This window comes from Pelecanus crispus, chromosome 6 (assembly GCF_030463565.1).
Source record: "Pelecanus crispus isolate bPelCri1 chromosome 6, bPelCri1.pri, whole genome shotgun sequence".
NCBI classification, from domain to species: domain Eukaryota; kingdom Metazoa; phylum Chordata; class Aves; order Pelecaniformes; family Pelecanidae; genus Pelecanus; species Pelecanus crispus.
In genome coordinates, this window is record NC_134648.1 from 14,656,228 (window position 1) to 14,675,948 (window position 19,721).

Genomic DNA, 19,721 nt, shown 5'->3' on the forward strand with positions numbered 1-19,721 from the left:
TAATGACGAAACAGCAATGAAGTTGTATTTGGTACTACGAGAGAGGCATTATTTGTAATAGTAACAACTGGAGCCAACATCATGGAAGTTAATGGAAGGATACCTATTGCTTGAAATGGCAAGCAGATAATTTAGGATCTAACCTACAAGTGTGGTCCCAAAACTATATTAATACCTCCATTTCGGGGGGGGGGGGGCGGGGGAGGGGGGCAAAAACAAAAGAAAAAGAAAAAGAAAAAACAAAAAGGACACTGCATTCATCATTTTACATGAACGCTTTCTGTTACCTCCATATATTCAGCTCTGTCCCAGACTTATCTAGAAATGCTGCCATGACACTACTTCTACCACCGTGCATATGTTCTAGATACACAGACTATAGAACAAGAGGTTCTGTTCCCATGAAATATATCTCTATAATCCTTTCCAAGTAACAAAAGCAATTTCCTGCATGCTTGGTCCTACCTGATCTCCAGATGCTGACAGGCAAGCACTGCGTTACCACTGGCTAATACTTGAGCTCAAACTAACCACTCATGGACCAGAGTGCCAAGGATTCATTTTATCTCGGGTTGGCCTGTTCAACCTAATTCATGTCAGTTCATGCAGATAACTCAAATACTTTTGTTGTTATTAGTTAATAGGCATTATGCCAACAATGAAAAGGTTTTTAAAAGGTATACTACATGCAAGTCATTTACAAGCTACAGTATCTGAAAACTTTTACCTGCAGGTGAAACATGGGCAAGAACTAAGAAATGATCTGTCTGGAGACTTGTGCATTCACTTGTGGTGAATTCTGCAGAGCCACTTCCTCAGCGGAAGGGCACCCATCTCCTTAGAAGTCTCATGGCACCCAGAGGAATTGCTAGTAACACTTGGCAGGGAACAGAGATACCGTTTCATCCTACCAACATGTCACCTCACTGCTCTGAAGGTACCTAGGAAAAAGTATGGTGATCCTGGCAATACTCCTCCTTACTCTGCAGAGACAGGCTCTCAGCAGAGCCATTTCATTATTTATTAAACTAACAAAAAAGAAACTCAGAAGAGCCCTGTACCTGCTCAGTTTCATGCTGAATTAAACTGGTCCCAGCATCTTCAATCCTGAGCAACACAAGTGTAGGAAAGCCACATCTGTATTACCCCTTTGTAAGCTGCCCCTGCTGAGCTCAATCACAGCCCATAATTAATATCCCTCCATCCAATTGCATCTTAGATTTATTTGCACTTCCGTTCAGCTCCAAGCTAGATGAAGCAAAATACATACGCAGCGAGAGGACTGGCAACAATCATCCTGCAGCTCCCTGCAGAGGTTCAAAAGCAGCCAAGGACTCCGTTACGTGGAAAAACTTATGATCAGCTTAACTAGTGAAATGTGCTGTTCCACTGTATCTACCTACAAATAGTTCACCAGGCCGATGTTCTATTCCAGAACAAAAGTGACTTTGACTTTTTACTCCACACTCTGACAATTATTCCAGAATGAAATGAGTTTTTATTCCAGAGTAGAGTTGCCCAACAGGGAACCACTGCAGCACAGATAACTGCATCGGAACAAGCTATGGCAATGTATGAAAGAAAATTTCCCAGCATAGAAAGCCTAACATCTCAGAATTGCTGAGATGTTATCTCTGACCTACTTTGCTCAAAGTACTATAGAGATATCTCCACACAGGCATCCAATTATTTCTTGAAATCAACAAGTACTTTTGTGCTACACAGAATTAGTACAAGGGAAAAAAGAGAGTAGAGGAAGATGATAGGTGGAAAGAAGTGTTCTTTTTGTAGCATTTGCAGTACACGAATTGATTTCACAAACATGCTCATCCAAGCAATGTAGTTCATTCAGTAGACCATCAACTCCCATCAAAGAGTCATTCTTAACTTAAGATCAGCATGCCCATAACAGAAACAAATGAACGGAAAAGAGCAGAATAGTTCTTTAGAAACAGCCCAGCTGTCTCATGCATCCGACACTCCCACATACAAATGTTTCCATTGAAGGTGAAAAAAGTGCCAACCCTGAAGCTGAATACTATAGTTAAAAATGGCCATCAAAACCTAACTATGTACCATGCAAACAGCGTAACCTAAGACACTAAGCACATTCCCAGGGAAGACCACACCAAAGAAGGACACTCTGGAGTTCTTACAATATTTTCAAAAGCAACATTCCTAACAAAGGATTTTACAAGGCAATAAACCACTTTACTATGTAATTAAATTCTCCTAAGTTGGCTTTTGCTAACTGCACAGTTTATTACAAGGACAGCTGGCCCCCGGGATTAACAAACTTGGGTTGAATATGAGACACATTATTGTACGTTTTTGCTTCTCTGAAACCTTGTGAGATCTTGAAGGGGTTTGAGAGAGAAACTGAGAATAAACTTATTTAAGGAGAATAAATTAGTAAGTATTCCAGCAAATGGTGTTGTATAACATTACAGGAAGGCTCACTTTTACCTTAAGAGCACAGTTAATCTCACTTAAGTCAGAAAGTCCACTCTGGTGCACACTGTTGCAAAATTAGCTCAGTTAGTGCAGATATGAAATTTGCTATCATTTCTGGGACAATAAGGTCTGTTTCTCTGATCTGTGAAAATTAAACCCTTGTTCAACTGACAATACAGAACGTTTAGTATACGATGGCACCTCTGTACCATAAGATACTATTTGTTAGAACAGTCCTGTACCTTTCATAAGCTATTGAGTGCAAGAGGAAAGAGAAAAATTCTGTTTTCTCTGACTAAAAAATTAAAAAAACCAAATTCAAATTCTATGCTAAACCAAATTCTTAGGTCAGACTGGAAAGAAATTTAGTTTCCTCTTAAAAATTTTCTTCCCAGACCCTGAGAAAAAGACAGTAAAGAGAGAGAATATTATTAACGCTTTTAATATTTACTAGAAAAACACAATTAAAATAATACTAAGAGAAAAAATAACTCTCTACCTGAAACCAATTATGGTATTCACCTATCTGCTTGCTGAAGCAAGATAAAAAAAGGTCCATTATTAATGAAGCCTTAACATTTAATTAAAGCAACTTCCAGTTTCTAACAATAAATTCTGTAGCTCTACCACCACCAAAAAATTCCACCAGTTGCAAACTGGGGTAGAAACTCTGAAACCTGCACTTCTCACAGCACGATTAGTCCAGTAAATACCTGCCATCACCTTGTTGAAAGATGTGACCACCAACTGAAAATTAAATAAAAGGGCAGACGAAAAGTATAGCACATGCAGTATACTTGATAGAGATTGGAATTGAATGATGAATTAAGTTTTTGTTTGTTTGTTAAGACTTGGATACTGGTTGGTTTGGGTTTTTTTCCAGAAGTAGATTCACAAAGGCATCTCAGGTTTTGGGTTTTAGACATTAAACCTTAAGTACCCTGCCAGCTAGTAGCATGCCCAACTTGAAAACAGCCAACTGCATTCCCAGTACCAGTAGATTTCAGCTCATGTCCTCTACCCTCTTTTTTCCCTTGTACTAATTCTGTGTAGCACATACCCATCAATACTAAGGGAAGGAAGTCTTTTGCTACTGAGGCTTATGAACCCCTTAAGAATCAAATTTGACTTCATGATCTGTAAAACAAGAAAAATTGAAAATTACCGTTCTCTACAACTCTTGGAGGTGTTAGCAACCTGGAACAAGATCTACGAGAGACACAATATTGAACAAGGGTTACCCAAGCTTCCCTCTTGGAAATCCTGAGGAGAAGTATGCACCTACCTCATTAGGGGGCCAACAAGCATGGGCCTTATGAGCACAAAACTAAGTAATGACTGGTTTCCTTAGAATTTATTTCTGATTATTAAATTCTTTGAAGTCTAACAATACAGAAATGGCATTATAATTTTTTCCCTATGGCTGTGATACCTGAAGTGTCTCTGTCCCTTCTGGATTCTGTAATCTTTAATAAGAAAGTGCAGACCACATTGTACAAACTTGAGATGTTCTTCTCTACCTACTCACCTATTTTAATGAATCTTGCAGAAACACAGTATCTTCGAAATTATTATATTCAAACTTAGCTGAAATTAGTTAACAGGTTTCAAATTTATCATTAACACTGTCAGGCTTAAGCAAAATTATGTACAGAGAAATACAGAGTGGAACAGCATAAGCTTTACTTCAGTAGGAACCAAGGCTGAAGACACTTAAATATTCATGGCAGAAGGGACAAGACACTCTCTCTTCCCTGTAGCACTGAAATGGTAGCTACTTACCTTGCTCCCTTCTGTTAGGCTACCATTTCAAATTCTGATGTTTTTATTCCCAAACACAAGTGAAGGATATCAACTATTTACTAAAAAATCCAAAACAACCACCTTTGTTCTCATCAGCATAAATTTAACATGGAGAACATCATACTATGACTTGCAGTAAATACACATGCAATAGATCATATTCATATACCGTGATATATGGTGCTGCTGTTGCTGTTAAGATACGATTCAACCAATGGTGCTTGTTCTTCCGAATGTTTCATTCTGCGTGTTCTTGTGCGACTGTCCACATTGGACTGAACCATTAATGGCTCCTGGCGCTTTTTTTTCTGCTTCTGTTCTAGCAATGCTCGCTGAGGAAAGTACAAAGAAAAGCATTTGTTACTGGACTCCAAACAGTAGCAATCTATGATGAAAAACAACGGATACCTTTACATCTTCTCCAGTTTTCCAGTGGCAGCAGTTGGCAAGTGGGATTTTGGGGTATCGGGTTATAGGAAATCTTTACAAAAAACCACAACCAACTCACTGCTAAAATACCTTCTGCTGAAAACAGCAAATAATTAAAATAGATCTTTCTGAGCAGTCTACTAGCTATCAGAGCTTGCTTGGAAATTACCCTTGGGAAAACAACAGTGTGAGAGTACTGGCTGTGAAGCAATGGGAGGGTAAGCAAGGGCATTAGGCAGAGATGCCAATTTAAGTTTCTGTAAATTAAAAGCAGGTAATCTGCAAATTAGAATCAGTGATAATGCTGGACATGAGCCTAATTTAACAGCTATACAAGATGAACTTTAATTAAACATTTGAATTTCTGAGCTAGACCTGCTGAAAACCAAAACCTTCAGCATCCGATGGCACCATAGGCACCTCTCTCTTTCAGCCCTCTTTCAGAACCTCAGAGAACTGAACTGTTAGTTTTACTTATCCATTACCTTACCATTTCCCTGCTCCTGTACAGTGATTTTTTTGCTTTTAGAAAGGAGATGGGCTAAAACTGAAGAACAAGAATGGAGAGTGGACTCTTTCAGCTCCATAAGTTGTGTAGAACACCTCAACATGACTTCAAAATGATCAGAATCTAGTACAGGATTATGGCACAAATAGAAAGTACTTGAATTGGAACATAAGATGCAGGTAGACATGCAAGCTGATAAAACAATGGGAGAAGAAATGTATGGAAAAACATAAAATTAAACTCACAAGGTTTAACTATAAATGTGACAAAGTTTTGTGAAAAGGGGACCACAGAAAAATCAAAGACAAAGTGGAAACCTCAAACCCCATTAATACTTGATGGCAAAATTTCCTGAAATTTCATGGGAAAGATTCTGAATCACTTCCTTGTACAAGTCGTGTAGGAATACAGTAGCAAAACAGGCAACATAGCACACAGTGCCACCAGTTTACCGGCACAAGGGCTAAATCCATGGAACGAAAAGGAAAATACGTAAAAAATTTGTGGTAAACCTCCGTTGGCTGGCATGTCTGCCGGAACATCTTGTCCTCTGGTCCATCAAAGGGGTAACAAATACATTGTACATCAGCTTAAAACAAGTCCAATGCAGTGGAAATGAGAATCACTCAAACCACAGTCATAAGAAAAAATTCCATGGAAGTTATACTCCTAAGAAAGCTGTAACCTCCACAGACCTCTCTTTGGTATTCCTTAATCAGGGATGCAATTTTCTGTCAATTACCAGATATATGTCAGTGACTTCATTACTCCAAGATCTAGACTTCAGAGAGCAAGCAGGTCCCCCTCCAAAATCTTACCTGCCTGTCAAGCTTCTGCTGACGCAGGCTGCTCCCCTCATCATCCAGAACACTGCAAGGACAAAGAGTACGTAATTGGAACAAATTTATCACTCAAAACAACACCTAACAGCAGTCACCAGAGCAAACTCTTGCAGGACTTATCCATACAAAACTCCCACTATGTTCCATGGAAGTTTGCGTGCCCTAGCGTGCAAAAGTTGGCTCAAGAGAATTTAAATGCAGTCCATGAAAACCAGAAACACTCTGGTTCACATAAACTTCAATAAAAATATATATTCAGCCAGTTCACAAAGAAATGCAAAATCCACAGTCTTATAGCTTGTTTGCTTCTCCACTGTGTTCTAATGCAAAATGTCAATGTATACAGCAACGGGGTTTGATTGAAAATTTGCCTATAAAGCATATAAAAAGTGAGAAGTGTAAGAGAGCTGCTTAGCAACTCAGCAGTATTTAAAATTACATTAGGAAAATTAGCTGTCTAATCTTTTGCACACTGAAAACCAGAATTTATTCCTGAATATCTGAAAAGTCACAGTGATTGCCATGCATTTCAACATTTAGAGAATGGCAAGACAAACAGTATTGTGCACTGCCATATTTCTTTCTGCTAATTGTTGCTAGTTGGGAGATTAGCTTCTGCACATTCAATCATTTTCATTAATTAGATGTTAAAAACTAATGGCGTTGAGATGAGAAAATTACTTTTGTGAAGTATTTTATCAAACTACTGACTACACTTTATTTTTCTGGAGAACAAAGGTCTCTATTGTAAGAATGTTATGGTTAAACATTGAACATAGATAATTAAATCTTTTAAACTGTAATATATCATCTACAAGGAAAATAGTTCTATAAAACAAAAAAAAAAATCTACAAGTAGAATTCATTTTCTCTTACAACATATTTTTATAAATTATTAGCCCCTTTTTTATAATGACTCTTAACAATCAAAAAGAAAAAAGAAAAAGTCCAGGACAAATGAACCTGGATTCTGACCTACATATAACCAAACTGTATAGCAAAGGAAACTGCATAAAAAACGTGACTTCCCATGTATTAATATATACTCTTTAGGAGACAGTAACATTATAGTAGAGTTAGATAGAACAGCTAATAAAGGCATGCAGAATGCCACCTTTCCAATGCCAGCATTACCAAAGACCTATCTTGGCATTATTGGTAGCATCAGACTTTTACAATTTATACTCACGTTATATGTTACAAAAGGCTGATGTTCCACAGAATGAAAATATGCTGTACAAGTCCCTCAGGTATGAAATTACACAGTCTCTTGCAGGGGTAAGGCATTACTCACAGTCCACAAAAAAATTAAAGAAAAAAACCCTCACACTCACAAAAATATTCTGCTTTGCACCAAGCATTCTTCATTTGATAAATGACAGAAACAAGTTATAAAAAAGAAGACACACATTCTTCCATGGTATACAATATCGGGTTTTTTCCAAGAGTGCTTCACTACAACTGGAATACATATTAGCTGCGCTGCTAGAAAGTAAAATTACCCAAACGGCTATCTTTGGCCAAACAATTGAGTAAAAGATGCCTAAGTGTAAAGTTTCAGGCTTAATGGCCTGAACAAATCCTCCTCATTTAAGACAATGCTTGAAAAAAGCCAAACCATGTAATGATGCTAACACAGACCACAAGAACTGCAGAGGCAGAAATGCATATACAGATGTAATACCCAGAGAGGTCAAGAGCCAATATTGCTCCACTCCAGCAGTCATTTGCAGAGCTAAGGAGAAAACTCTGATCTCTTCTCATCTTCTGCTTTATAAATCAGACTATGCTGACTCCCTCAGATATGTTAAATGAGCTATATATACACATCTCAGACATTCCCATAAACTACCAGTTCAGTAATTATCTTTATGTGAATATAATGGTTTTCAGTATTATGCTGGATTGGCTATAATTCTAAATTCTGTATCACAGACAAGGTGTCTAAGTGCTCCGGATGACTCTAGCTTCCTCTGCTTTCCCATCACACTGTATCCTGGCATAACACACTGCACGGAACAAGGGAGCAGTGAAGTATCCTCGGTCGGGTTCTAAACCTTACCTGCAATTCCCTGGGAAGCCACAACAAACTAAATTCAGGTTCAGGTAAACAAGCATGGGTCCCTCAGGTCTCTTTATGCCCAACCTTACCATGGTAAACATGGCAGTTTAAGTAACACCACAGCAAACAGCAGTCAGACGAAGAGTGTGATTTGCATTGATTCAGCATTCCATGAATGCAAAGCAACTATCAGACACACCAAAGGACTGCCAAAAAAATGAACCTCCATCCAAATACTGTGGATGCTGTAATGCTACAACACCTCTCCATATTGCCCTTCTACTGCAAGACGTTTTTAAAGCCTCTGAATATATGCAATCAAAGCTGACACCAAAAGCAGCATGCCTTGAAAACCAGCTGACAAGCTCATCTGGAACTTCCAGGTCCTTCATTCTCTCACTTTATAAAATATGAAGTTCTGGGTTGTTTTCCACTATCCTTGTGTAAATATGCATTAACTACAAGCCTTGCCTTATTTAAGCCATAACATTCAACAACTAAAATTGAACTCCAGCTTTCTTCAATGATACCGAGGTTCAATAGAATACAGTTATTTCAACAATTCTTGCACCCTCCAGATTACTGGACTTGGACTAGAATGCCTTACTCCCACCAGACAGACACACCACTCTTGAATCCTCCATGGTGTAAGAAAGGCCTTAGCCTTAAAAGTAATTTCACTACCATCAACTCTGCCTATTTTAACAGTTACTCAATGCCAGTATCAGTGAAAAGCTGCAGTTCTGTCCTTTCTTGATGCCTAAATAAACATTACGCAAGTCCAAATAAAAAGAGGATCCAATTTAACCTACATATTCTTCTGCTAGAACAGCTGAGCACTCTAGTTCTAGACAGTGTACTTTGTCAATATTTTCTACAGGACTTGTGGATCTTGGAGTTTCCGATTATAGCCAATATTTCACATTCCCTGATCTTCAATGGAAGAACTCTCCTGAGACTGGGTGACTCCCAAGATTTGCCATTAAGGGACACCAGGCCTTCAATAAATAAATAAATAAATAAATGGATGGGTGAATAAATAGCTTTGTTTCTGTAGCAATTCCATCAGGCCCTCAACTCTTGGTGCCTTCAAAAACATCTGCAGCAGACTCTGAAACGTAAGTGTGTAACCACCACTGACCCTTTCTCACACTTCAGTGAAGCCTTGCAGAAAGATTTAGCAGACGATCTTGCCACAGCCTCTGGCAGCCCATGCACTCTGACAGATGTTTCAGGGTCCAAGAGCTGAAATCCAGAGAACCTACCCTATTCTTTCTTTAGAAAACACAAGTCTAGAGGCAGAAGCACAGCCTTTGCTCTTCCTGGTCTTAGAAAAGAAAAAAAAAATCAATCGCTCTTTGCTCTGGAAGAGTTGTGCACATGGTGAGGACCCAGCCTATCCTGCCCAGTTTCAGAACTGGCCATGGTTTTGTTGCTCAGTGGTCCAAACAACTGACCAGTTGGATGGTCAGACAGTAAAGGCCCGGTACAGTGGAAAAGCTATGGCTGTAACATGGCAGGACCACTACAGGAAAAAATCTCATAGAGAGCAAGGCTGTTAGAACAATTCTGCCTACATGTTTGATGTGATGCTAGAAAATCCCAGCAGCAGCACGAAACTCAGTCATTCTTAATAGAGAAATATAACTTTATAATTCATGAAAATTGAATTATTGAAGAGAATGCAATCTGCAATATTAGCAATCTGCTGAGCACGCTGAAGCATCCTGAAGATCCAGCAAGGTTCATTTTTACTCCTGTTTGATCAAGTATCATGTATCCACCTGGCATCTTAGCTATGGCTTTGACCCCATTTAAAACAAAAAGCAATTTTACACCATATATAAGTTTTTAAACAGCACTTCAGTTTTGCAGTAACAGTCTAGTCCAAATTCAGTTAACAAATCAGAGCTTGGATATATTTCCTCCAGAGAAGACCCATCCATCTATACATAACTCGAGCAACCCACCCATTAGAGCTTACTGGATGTTGGGCTTAAGAAGTCAAGCCTATATATGTTAAAGATTCATATTAGCAGCCTGGACCAAGGCTCACAGAGACTTATGTATTAAATTTAGATAGCATATTTTCACTTTTTAAACATGGCACTTGATTCAAATATCCCCACCTCCTATTTTCTGAAGGGAAATACTTTTTGTCAAAGCGTTAATTTTCATACCACCTTTTAAGACACAAAATCTATTTCACAGAGGCAGTTTCAACATTAAATTCAATTTACACAAAAATAACCAGGCTTTCTATACTGCTGCATGTCATAATGAAGACAAAAATGTAAGAAAGAATTTTAGTATTCTAAATTCTTCATAATCAGTATTCCTTAAAAATAATTTAGAGAGAAACCCAAGACCAATCAGGTTTTAAGGATGAAGCTTCATGATTACATGAAGCTCCACAATTTACTTCTGAGATGAAGGCAGGAGCTTCTGTAAATCAACATCTTGCTATGTTTTACTGTAATTCCACATGGACTGATTTCAATTTAAGTAAAATCGGAAAAGTCTTAATTCAAATAACAACACATTTCACAGCAAGTACTTCACATTTACTCTTTGAACATGCAAACTGCTCACATTTCAGTAAGCCATTGCAAGAAAAAATAACTAAGAAGAAATGTTTTCAATTAGAATGTGCAAGATGCATGTAGTCACTGATGTTATTTATTTTTTTAAAAGAAAAAGTCTGACACAGTAAAGTTGCTCTATTGTTTCTGCCTGACAAATGAGGCAATGTTCTTGTTCCTTCCTGACACTGCTTCAGAAAGGAACATTTTCCATGACAATACCTTTTTTACCAGGACAAAGGTCCAAAATCACATCTATCACATCTCTGCAGCCCAGCACTAATTGCGTAAAAAGTGTTCCTGGTCAAACAAGTGAAGACATATACTGCCACTAAACTTTCATACATTGTTTAAAAGTGTCACCCTTGCATTTTCTCTTTCTGCTGCTTCATGATAATACATTACTAACAGCAGCACCCAAAAACTCTGCGTGAAATCAGGGAATTTTGCACAAGCAAAATGAATGTACATAGTCAGGGAAAACAACTGAAACAAACAGTTCACATTACAAAAAGATGAGGAATCGGATAAGAAAATATTATTCCCACTTACAACACTAAATGAGAAGCAATAGAAAATTAGAGGAGATATTTTCATCTCAAGTTTCTTCTGCCATACTATCAACTGCAATTCAAAAACAACGGATGATCAAAACGGATAGAAAGGGAAAAAAAATACACCATACCAGACTATCTTCAAGATCACTCAGATCTTTTCCATGCGCTCTTGCTGTGAAGAAAGCTGGTATGTTGCTGTGTTAAGAGAAGCAGGTTATGGAAACTTTTAGAACAAGGCTGACTCAAAAGGACAAGAATGGGTGCAATGTGCCGTTTGAACATTACAAAGTCTCTAAAAACATATGAAATAAAATTCCTGCAAAGAGATAGCACTTGGCTTATTGGATACCATCTGTCATAGTCACCCAATTACACTTCTCTATAATCTCTATGCTTCCATAAAGTCTCTGTAGTTCCATAAAACCCAACTGCTCTGGATAATGTTACTGTTAAGCCTTTAGGAACAAGCTTTCCAGCAGCACTGATGAAATGCTACTGTAAAAGCCCATTAACAGGGTCAGGGACCTGCAGGCTGAAGTCATGCTCCAAAAAGAATGGCATACAGTTAGGTTCTTCAAAGAAGTGAAATTCAGTGAATTCCAAACCAGTGAAGCCAGCAATCTCTACAGAGTCCCAACACTTGCAAGTCCCCACATAAAATAAAGTTGGCTCCCCCATGTATGCCATATGCTGAGCTCACCAGAAGCCTCTTGGGAGAACATTATTATATCAGACACACACCCTAATCAAAGACTTTTAAATGAAACAAATCACTCTGAAAGACTGTGAGGGCTCCCCTCATGCTAGGAATCATCAAGGTTTCCTGACCCCAAAGCAGTTGCTCAATCATCTGATGTAGAGTAAAATCTGCAGCTACTATCTTTATTGTAAAATGAGTAACTTCTTTCCTGGGCCATCTAAGCAAGCAGAAGTCTGGCCATCTTCTTCACTGAGGAGCAGCCCAAAGGCATTCAATCTTAGTTTGCCCTTCTACTGCCAACAGGAGCAACAGCAGAAGCTCTTGGATTTCTCCCATGCCATACTCACATGGCAGAGAGGCAACAGCCTACCTTTACTGGTACACCTTCAGTTACCACTGAACTGACCAGTAAAGTACAGACACTGTAACTGCTGCAGAAATGAAGACTGCATTTCTTCATGTGAAACTTCAGAGGAATAAAATGGTCTCACTGTGAATCTCACACAGTAGATAAAAGCATGCCTGTCCAAGAATACAGCATTGCCTCCCCTGCCTGTGCAGCTGTTCTGAAGACCCTTAAAAAGACTAAAAGAGATAAAGCAAAAGGATAGGGAAAAAAAGGCAGGAATATGAACACAGATATTTGTATCAGAAATATCAGTCAGCCACAAAGCACAAGAAGAGGCAGAGGATCATGCACTGTGCCAATGATCCAAATGGCACTAAAAGTAATGCCTGCAGGGCTGGGTCTGAAAGCAGAGACTGAATTTGTAGTTGCACAAATAATTACAGAACCAAATGCTTTATTTTCTTTTCAAATCCTGGCTGGCAAACTAGCTTAAAAATCAGTAAATGAACGAGACCTTCCTGAATTGTTGGTCCTATTTGCTTCAGTAAGGTTTATCTATATGTCCATTGTACTTTAAGGCCTATGATATTCATTATGTCTGTCCAACAGTTCTGTTTTGGGGATTTAAAAAGAAACAACAAAAGACTTCTTAGCACTCTATATTTTTCCAGCAAGTCAATGCAGAACATTATTTGTTAATATTTTGCTTTTCCATCCCTCCTCAGTCATATGATAAGTACTTGCACCTGGGCAAGAGATAACATCTTTATCAACGTCCTGGAGGAGACAACTGAATGCACCCTTATCACATTTGCAGAGATGACAACAAAATGGGGGGACCAGTCAATATCCTCAGGGCAGGGCTGCCATCCAGAGGGACCCTGACAGGCTGGCGGAATGGTCAACAGGAGCCTTATGGAATTTAACAAGGACAAACACAAAGCCCTGCACCTGGGAAGGAAGATTCCCCTGCACAATACAGGCTGGGAACCGTCTGACCAAACAGAACCTGGGTTCTTGGTGGACAGCAAGCCGGACACAAGCCAGCAGTGTGCCCTGGCAGCAAAGGCAGCCAACAGCACCCTGGGCTGTACTGACAGGAGCATGGCATTAGATCAAGGGAAGTGATTAACACCCTGCCTTTTCTCTGCACTTGTGAGACCCCATATAGAAAACTACGTGCAGTTTTGAGCCTCCTGGTACAAGAAAGATGTTGATCAACTGCAGCAAGCCCAAAGGAGAGTAACCAAGGAGCTGGGCTGGAGTACTTGTCCTGTGAGGAGAGGTTGAGGGAGCTGGTCGTGTTCAGCCTGGAAAAGGGATGGCTTTGGAGAGACATAATCACAGCCTTCTAATACCAGGCAGTCCAGAAAGGTTGTGCAGTCTCCGCCTTTGGTGTTTTCAAGACCCAAATAAACAAAGCCCTGAGCAACCTGGTCTGACCTCACAGCTGACCATGCTGTGAGCAGGACATTGGACTGGAGAACTCCAGAGGTCTCTTCCAGTCTCCAGAAGCCCCTTCCACATTCTGTGAATAGTGTCCTCCTTTCGGATGTCACACAGAACTAAACCAATCAGTGTCCCAGCTGAGCTACATGGCAGATTATACAAGCAGATTAACTGAAAGAAAATGTAACAACAGGAACACACATTCATACATAATTTTTTTCTTAATTCCATGTGAACAATTGTTAAGCTAAACTCCAGCCAAATCCTCAGCATGACCACACAATTCTATTTTTGCTCTGTTTTAATTAGCACAGTTCATCAAAATAGATCTCAAATTGTTATGACATCAGGAATATATGAAACCAACAGAAATTGTAGAAATCAAGTCTTCTAAACATTTCACTCAGAGTAAGTTAAAAAAAAACCAAAACATGAGAGTCAGGTAAAAATACATTGGAAGATGGGTGTATTACAGGGTATATACAACCAAGCACTGACCAAGAGCAAACAGCCTGACAGGCTCCCAGTGCTGAAGGGAACAGGAGCTCTACAAATATGGTGGATATGCTTTGTATTAATGAGATCCAGCTTTGACTTCTATCAGAAAACTGCTATTCACCTTCCAAGAACAAAACTGAAGTCACTGGGAAAAAGAAACTACAGTTTAGGATCTGAAATGTCAAGGCTGACAGCTTTCAGTGAGGACAGTAAGAAGCCAGGAAAAGATCTAATGAGAGGAAAAGCAAAACTATTCCCTAAAGCACATTGCATGTTTTAAATAACCTGAACTACAGGGCTGCCACTATTGCCCTGGAAATATCAGTTGAACTAATATTTGTACAGATTCATTCTCTGCAATTACACAGAGGTGAATAAGATAGCACACAGCAGTAAATTGCAGGTAATGAAAATAACACCTAAGGGAAGAGTGGACAGCTGGGCTATTTCTTGCCCTCCCTCAACACACGCAAGCTCTGAACACAATGTTAGAAAGAAAATCTATGTCCCAAAAGAGAGAGGTGAATTTAATAAACATGAATGATGGTGCCCAACAAACACACAGCAGCCTTTGGGTATTATGTGAGCTATGCTAAAATTGTATTTGAAGTAGATTGATGAGAAGTGCCTGAATAGGAGCAAATTGGGAAGGAAAAAAAAAAAAACTGACCTGGAGATATGCTACCTGCAATGCAGATGGATCCAGATGACAAATGACATGACTTTCAGGAAGTGCATTTATTGAAACCACATCGCTGCCAGCCACAGAAAAGATCTAGCCCTAACAGTCAGTCTGATTTCTCTTTCAGTGCCAAAATTCAACCAATCTCAATCATTAAAAGAGTAAAATATACGCACAAACCAAACCAAACCAACCCATTAATGTACAAAGCATCCAACCACAACAAACAATAAATTAAATGAGCAGAAACTAGCGAAAAGTATTGTCTGGATAAGGAGACTGCACTTACACTGCAGAACAAGAGTTCTCTGCCTGGACCTCAGAGGACCACGACGACTCTCCCATTCCACTACTGCTGCACTGGTAAAAGATGTCACCTAGAACAGACCTTGACGATTCTGATATGGAAAAGACTGTGAACCACTGTGATCAAGAGAAAACCTGTGTAAGATGACTGCTAGCAGCTTTCTCTCCCTCTCTTATACTTGTTCTATGAAACATGGTTTTGTCCAGTTGGCAGCATACTGGACCTAGTTTACATCAAACAGTAGAACCTTCCAAGACACCTGTAAAATGAGATTAACAAACAAGACTTAACTCCTCCTGGGAACACCTTAGTGATTCAAGAATGAAGAATTACAGGTACAGTAACTAACCTAAAAACAATGCTAGCCTTTAAAATAATAGTATAATTGTGAAGTGTTTAACAAACAAAACACTGATCCCAACGATAGGGTCAATGCTGCAGGTGCTCAGTGAGGCTTCTCCCTGCAGTAGGCGTGTAAATGCAGGCACAAATATGTAGATCAAACATGCTGCTGCTGAAAGAGATGATATCTGAGGTAATTCACTAATGCAGCAACTTATTAACAGATCCCACTGCCCACCGATGTGTTTAGGACAGGATAGGAAAAAAATACAGTTTTATTTTTGGGATTTTCAAAGGAATAGTAAAATTAAGCTATCAATTTATTGAAAATGTGAAGGCAGAAGAGACTACCTAGTCTCCCTCAGCTGCTTTAACAATCAAAACTGAAGAACAATACAGTAAGAATTACAACCCTGGTCGGAGATGTTAGTGAAGTGAAACAGCCAAGCTCCTTTTTCTTTTTACAGGTGGTTTTACAGTTTCTATGGAATACAGCTTCTAAGGGAAGACGTGTCATTTCATGATAAATACTAACCCTGAAACAAAATATTTTGTCACTTCTTCCCCCCACATGTACTATCTTTATAATCCAATCTAGAACTCTTTTGCTGGAACTGAAAAAGCAGATTTTTCATTTTGGTTGAGTTCATTCTCTGTAGTTACCTTCTATACTTCTATAAGTAGCAAATTCTGACAATCATGGACAACATTTTCAGTGGAAAAATGAGTTTGTCAGATCCTGGTGCCTGAGTCCATGATACAGATTTCAAGACTGGTAAGATGTCGATGGCTGGCAAAAGTAACAAACACCATTTCGCTGAGATTTTGTACCCAATAATGAAAACTAAGTCATTATTTCTAACAGCACTCTATGCAGATGAGGTATTCCATACAGTCTGATCCACATACTTGGGCTCTGATCCCAAACAATGTTAATTCTATCTCATGAAAATGTTCCCACTAATTTCACATGGCATTAAAAGATGCATGCATATAAACCCTTTCAGGTTGGGATTTTTAATGATAAACTCCTGGAGACAGAGAATTGTTTTCACAACAAGCATATACAATGCCTGCACAAAAGAGGATCTTTTTCTGATTAAGTCTTCCAGGTATTAATAAAATCTTAGAAAAGCATAGTAATAATAAGGTTGCGATGGTGACTTTTTTCCCTTTTTTTTTTTTAAATGAGACAGAGGTACTCACTCCTTTCTAAAACATGGTAATGTCTACAGTATTTAAAAATAATTTCAGGAGAACTTACACATTTCATCTTTTCTAAATACCCTCTGAAAAGATGATCCTGTGAGTAAACAACCTGAAGAGCATTATTCTCCATTTCAGAACTAAGCCAATCTCCTTCCTTTGCTTCTGTGTGCAACCAAAGTTGGGTAAGTGGAATCCACTCTCAAGACTTAGGAAGCGGCAGGAAAACTTTACAACATGGTCAGAGGATTTTCTGCAGCTGTGAAGCAAACAGCTACTGAGAAGTGATGGCAGATAACCAACATGGGAGCTTTACTCACAAGAGTATTAATGACTGTCCTGTGAAAGCTGGTCCCTCTAATTCCCTCAGTCACTCATTCCTCTGGGAAATTACAGTGAAGGAAAACATGGTGGCCACCTGGATGGTGTTGCACAGTGAATGATTCCTTTAGAAGACATTATCCAGTATGTAGGAAACCACTGAAGGACTGACATTCATACACACGAAGGCTTCCCAGCGCAGCAGACATCAAGGAGATCTGTGAGCCCATCCTATGTTCTTGGCCTCCATTCTGTTCCTTGGAGAACTGGAGGGGTCTCTTACCCCACAGGGCTGTGGTGGACCACCACAACAGGCTCCTGCCAAAGGCAGGGCTGGTCAGAGAAAAATCATTCCATTACACTGATCAGCTCCAGATTTTGAAATCTGATATCCTGAAATTCACATCTGCTCTAAATCAGAAAGAAAACCAAAAGCATTCAAATTTTCTATAGAATAGATAAAACACCTACAGAATTGAGCCCCCGGCAGCCCTGGGATCTCTAATCCTATGCCTGTCCACCTGCCTGACTGTGAAAATGACCAACATGGAAAGCCCCAGAAGTTACAGAGTACTGAGAGAGAAGCACAAGAGATGGGTCATATATCACAGAGGCTGCTGAAGGGGTAGGCAGGAAAGCAACCAAAGAAATTCCCAAAGGAATTCTGCCCAATAAAACTTTTCCAGGATGAGGCTGCCTCCAGGAATATTTTTTATGCAAGAAATCAGCAAATTCTGATGAAAGCTCTCCCCTCCCCAGCACATATTAGTATGCAAAATGACCAGCTGATATTATTATCTTTATATTATATTATTACATATTATTATAGGAAAATGTTGAAAACACTCAAAACAACAGTACAGCCAACAATGACTCTGTCGCTCATTAGATTTTTCCAGGTGTTCAAGATCATTAGGAAGTCATGTTCCACAACTTTAGCCATCACCCCAGAAAGCCAGCCATATCCTGGGCTGCATCAAAAGAAGCGTGGCCAACAGGTCGGGGGAGGTGATTCTGCCCCTCTACTCTGCTCTGGTGAGACCTCACCTGGAGTACTGCCTCCAGCTCTGGAGTCCTCAGTACAAGAAAGACATGGACCTGTTGGAGCGGGTCCAGAAGAGGGCCACAAAAATGATCAGAGGGCTGGACCACCTCTCCTGTGAGGAAAGGCTGAGAGAGTTGGGGCTGTTCAGCCTGGAGAAGAGAAGGCTCCGGGGAGGCCTTATTGCGGTCTTTCAATACTCAAAGGGGACTTATAAGAAAGATGGGAACAGACTTTTTAGTAGGGCCTGTTGTGATAGGACAAGGGGTAATGATTTTAAACTGAAAGAGGGTAGATTTAGACTAGATATAAGGAAGGAATGTTTTATCATGAGGGTGGTGAAACACTGGACCAGGTTGCCCAGAGAAGTTGTAGATGCCTCATCCCTGATCAGGTTGGACAGGGCTCTGAGCAACTTGCTCTAGTTGAAGATGTCCCTGCTCACTGCAGGGGAGTTGGACTAGATGACCTTTAAAAGTCCCTTCCAACCCAAACCATTCTATGATACACACTTCACCTTTCTCTGTGGCAAGTAACTCCCTTTCAAAGATACTATTAAGTCCAGGTGCTGGATGGAAGAAGGTAGCACTGGGAAGCAGGCAACAGAAGTCAGACTACTGTCAGACAAAGTGCAACGGCTCTAGCACACAGTTGGTAAAATTATATCCATTATAAATTGTTCTCTATGAGTGGAAGAGAAATGTATGCATTATTATAAGTCATATCAGCTTTTTTTTCTTTTTGTTATATTAAGTGATTTTCTCCACATCTGTGTGTAATTCCCAGCTAAGGAAGCTGAACTACCACATACAAATTTCAGCCTGTGTCAGTTTCCAACTTTCTCTAGTAAAAATGATTGTAGAGTGAAAATAAACAGGAAGCGGGAAAAGCATAACAAGGAATAATCCTATATAGAATTTCATGTCATAGGACATATTAGGAAAAGGAACAAATACTACTTTTTGACACGTTTTAGGGAAAAACCTAACTTGTCCCATTAAACCCATATTTCTGTATTGTGACCATACTTTATTTAACCCCAAATATGCTGGCATGCATTTTTGTGTTTCATATTGAGAAAAAAAAATAGCCCTTATAATAGTAAAATGCATTCTCTACTTTTACAAGTACTTGGAAGTGTCACATCAAGTAACAGTCTCAACATTTTTATGCAACATGGTATGTTGCATACTGAGATATGTACATTGCATCAATTTTAATCATCTTTGATTTTCATAAATATTAACTGTGCTCACCAGTATGAATACCTAGTTTAGCATATCAGCTTAAGTGTTTCAAATAGATTAGTCTCATTTAAAACAGATCAAATATTTGTTATTGGAATATTTTTATTTCCGTCTTCATTATGAATCATCAGAGTCCTGACCATACTTCTTGACTACTCTGTGACCATTTTTGTTACATCTGACAATCATGAGGCACCTGTTACCTAAGTAAGCGTACTGGAGGAAATTATATTAGGAAGTACAAACAAGCCTGGGCTCTTCTTGTGCCACACAACAAGAAGACTTCAGCTATTTAAGTCTCCTGTGATCAAAATTCTGTCACAAAACTACAATCCAAAACA

General features: G+C 39.2%; 1 protein-coding gene across 1 annotated transcript in view; it reads right to left on the minus strand.

Annotated features, from left to right (window-relative positions):
• Window positions 1-19,721, minus strand: part of TUB (TUB bipartite transcription factor) — a 155,712-nt gene that overhangs the window by 34,641 nt on the left and 101,350 nt on the right. The window contains exons 2-3 of the mRNA XM_075712646.1: window positions 6,013-6,064; window positions 4,427-4,589 (exon numbers count right to left, since the gene is read on the minus strand). Of these exons, the coding sequence (XP_075568761.1) occupies window positions 4,427-4,589; window positions 6,013-6,064 (215 nt within the window). The remainder of the gene's footprint in view (window positions 1-4,426; window positions 4,590-6,012; window positions 6,065-19,721) is intronic.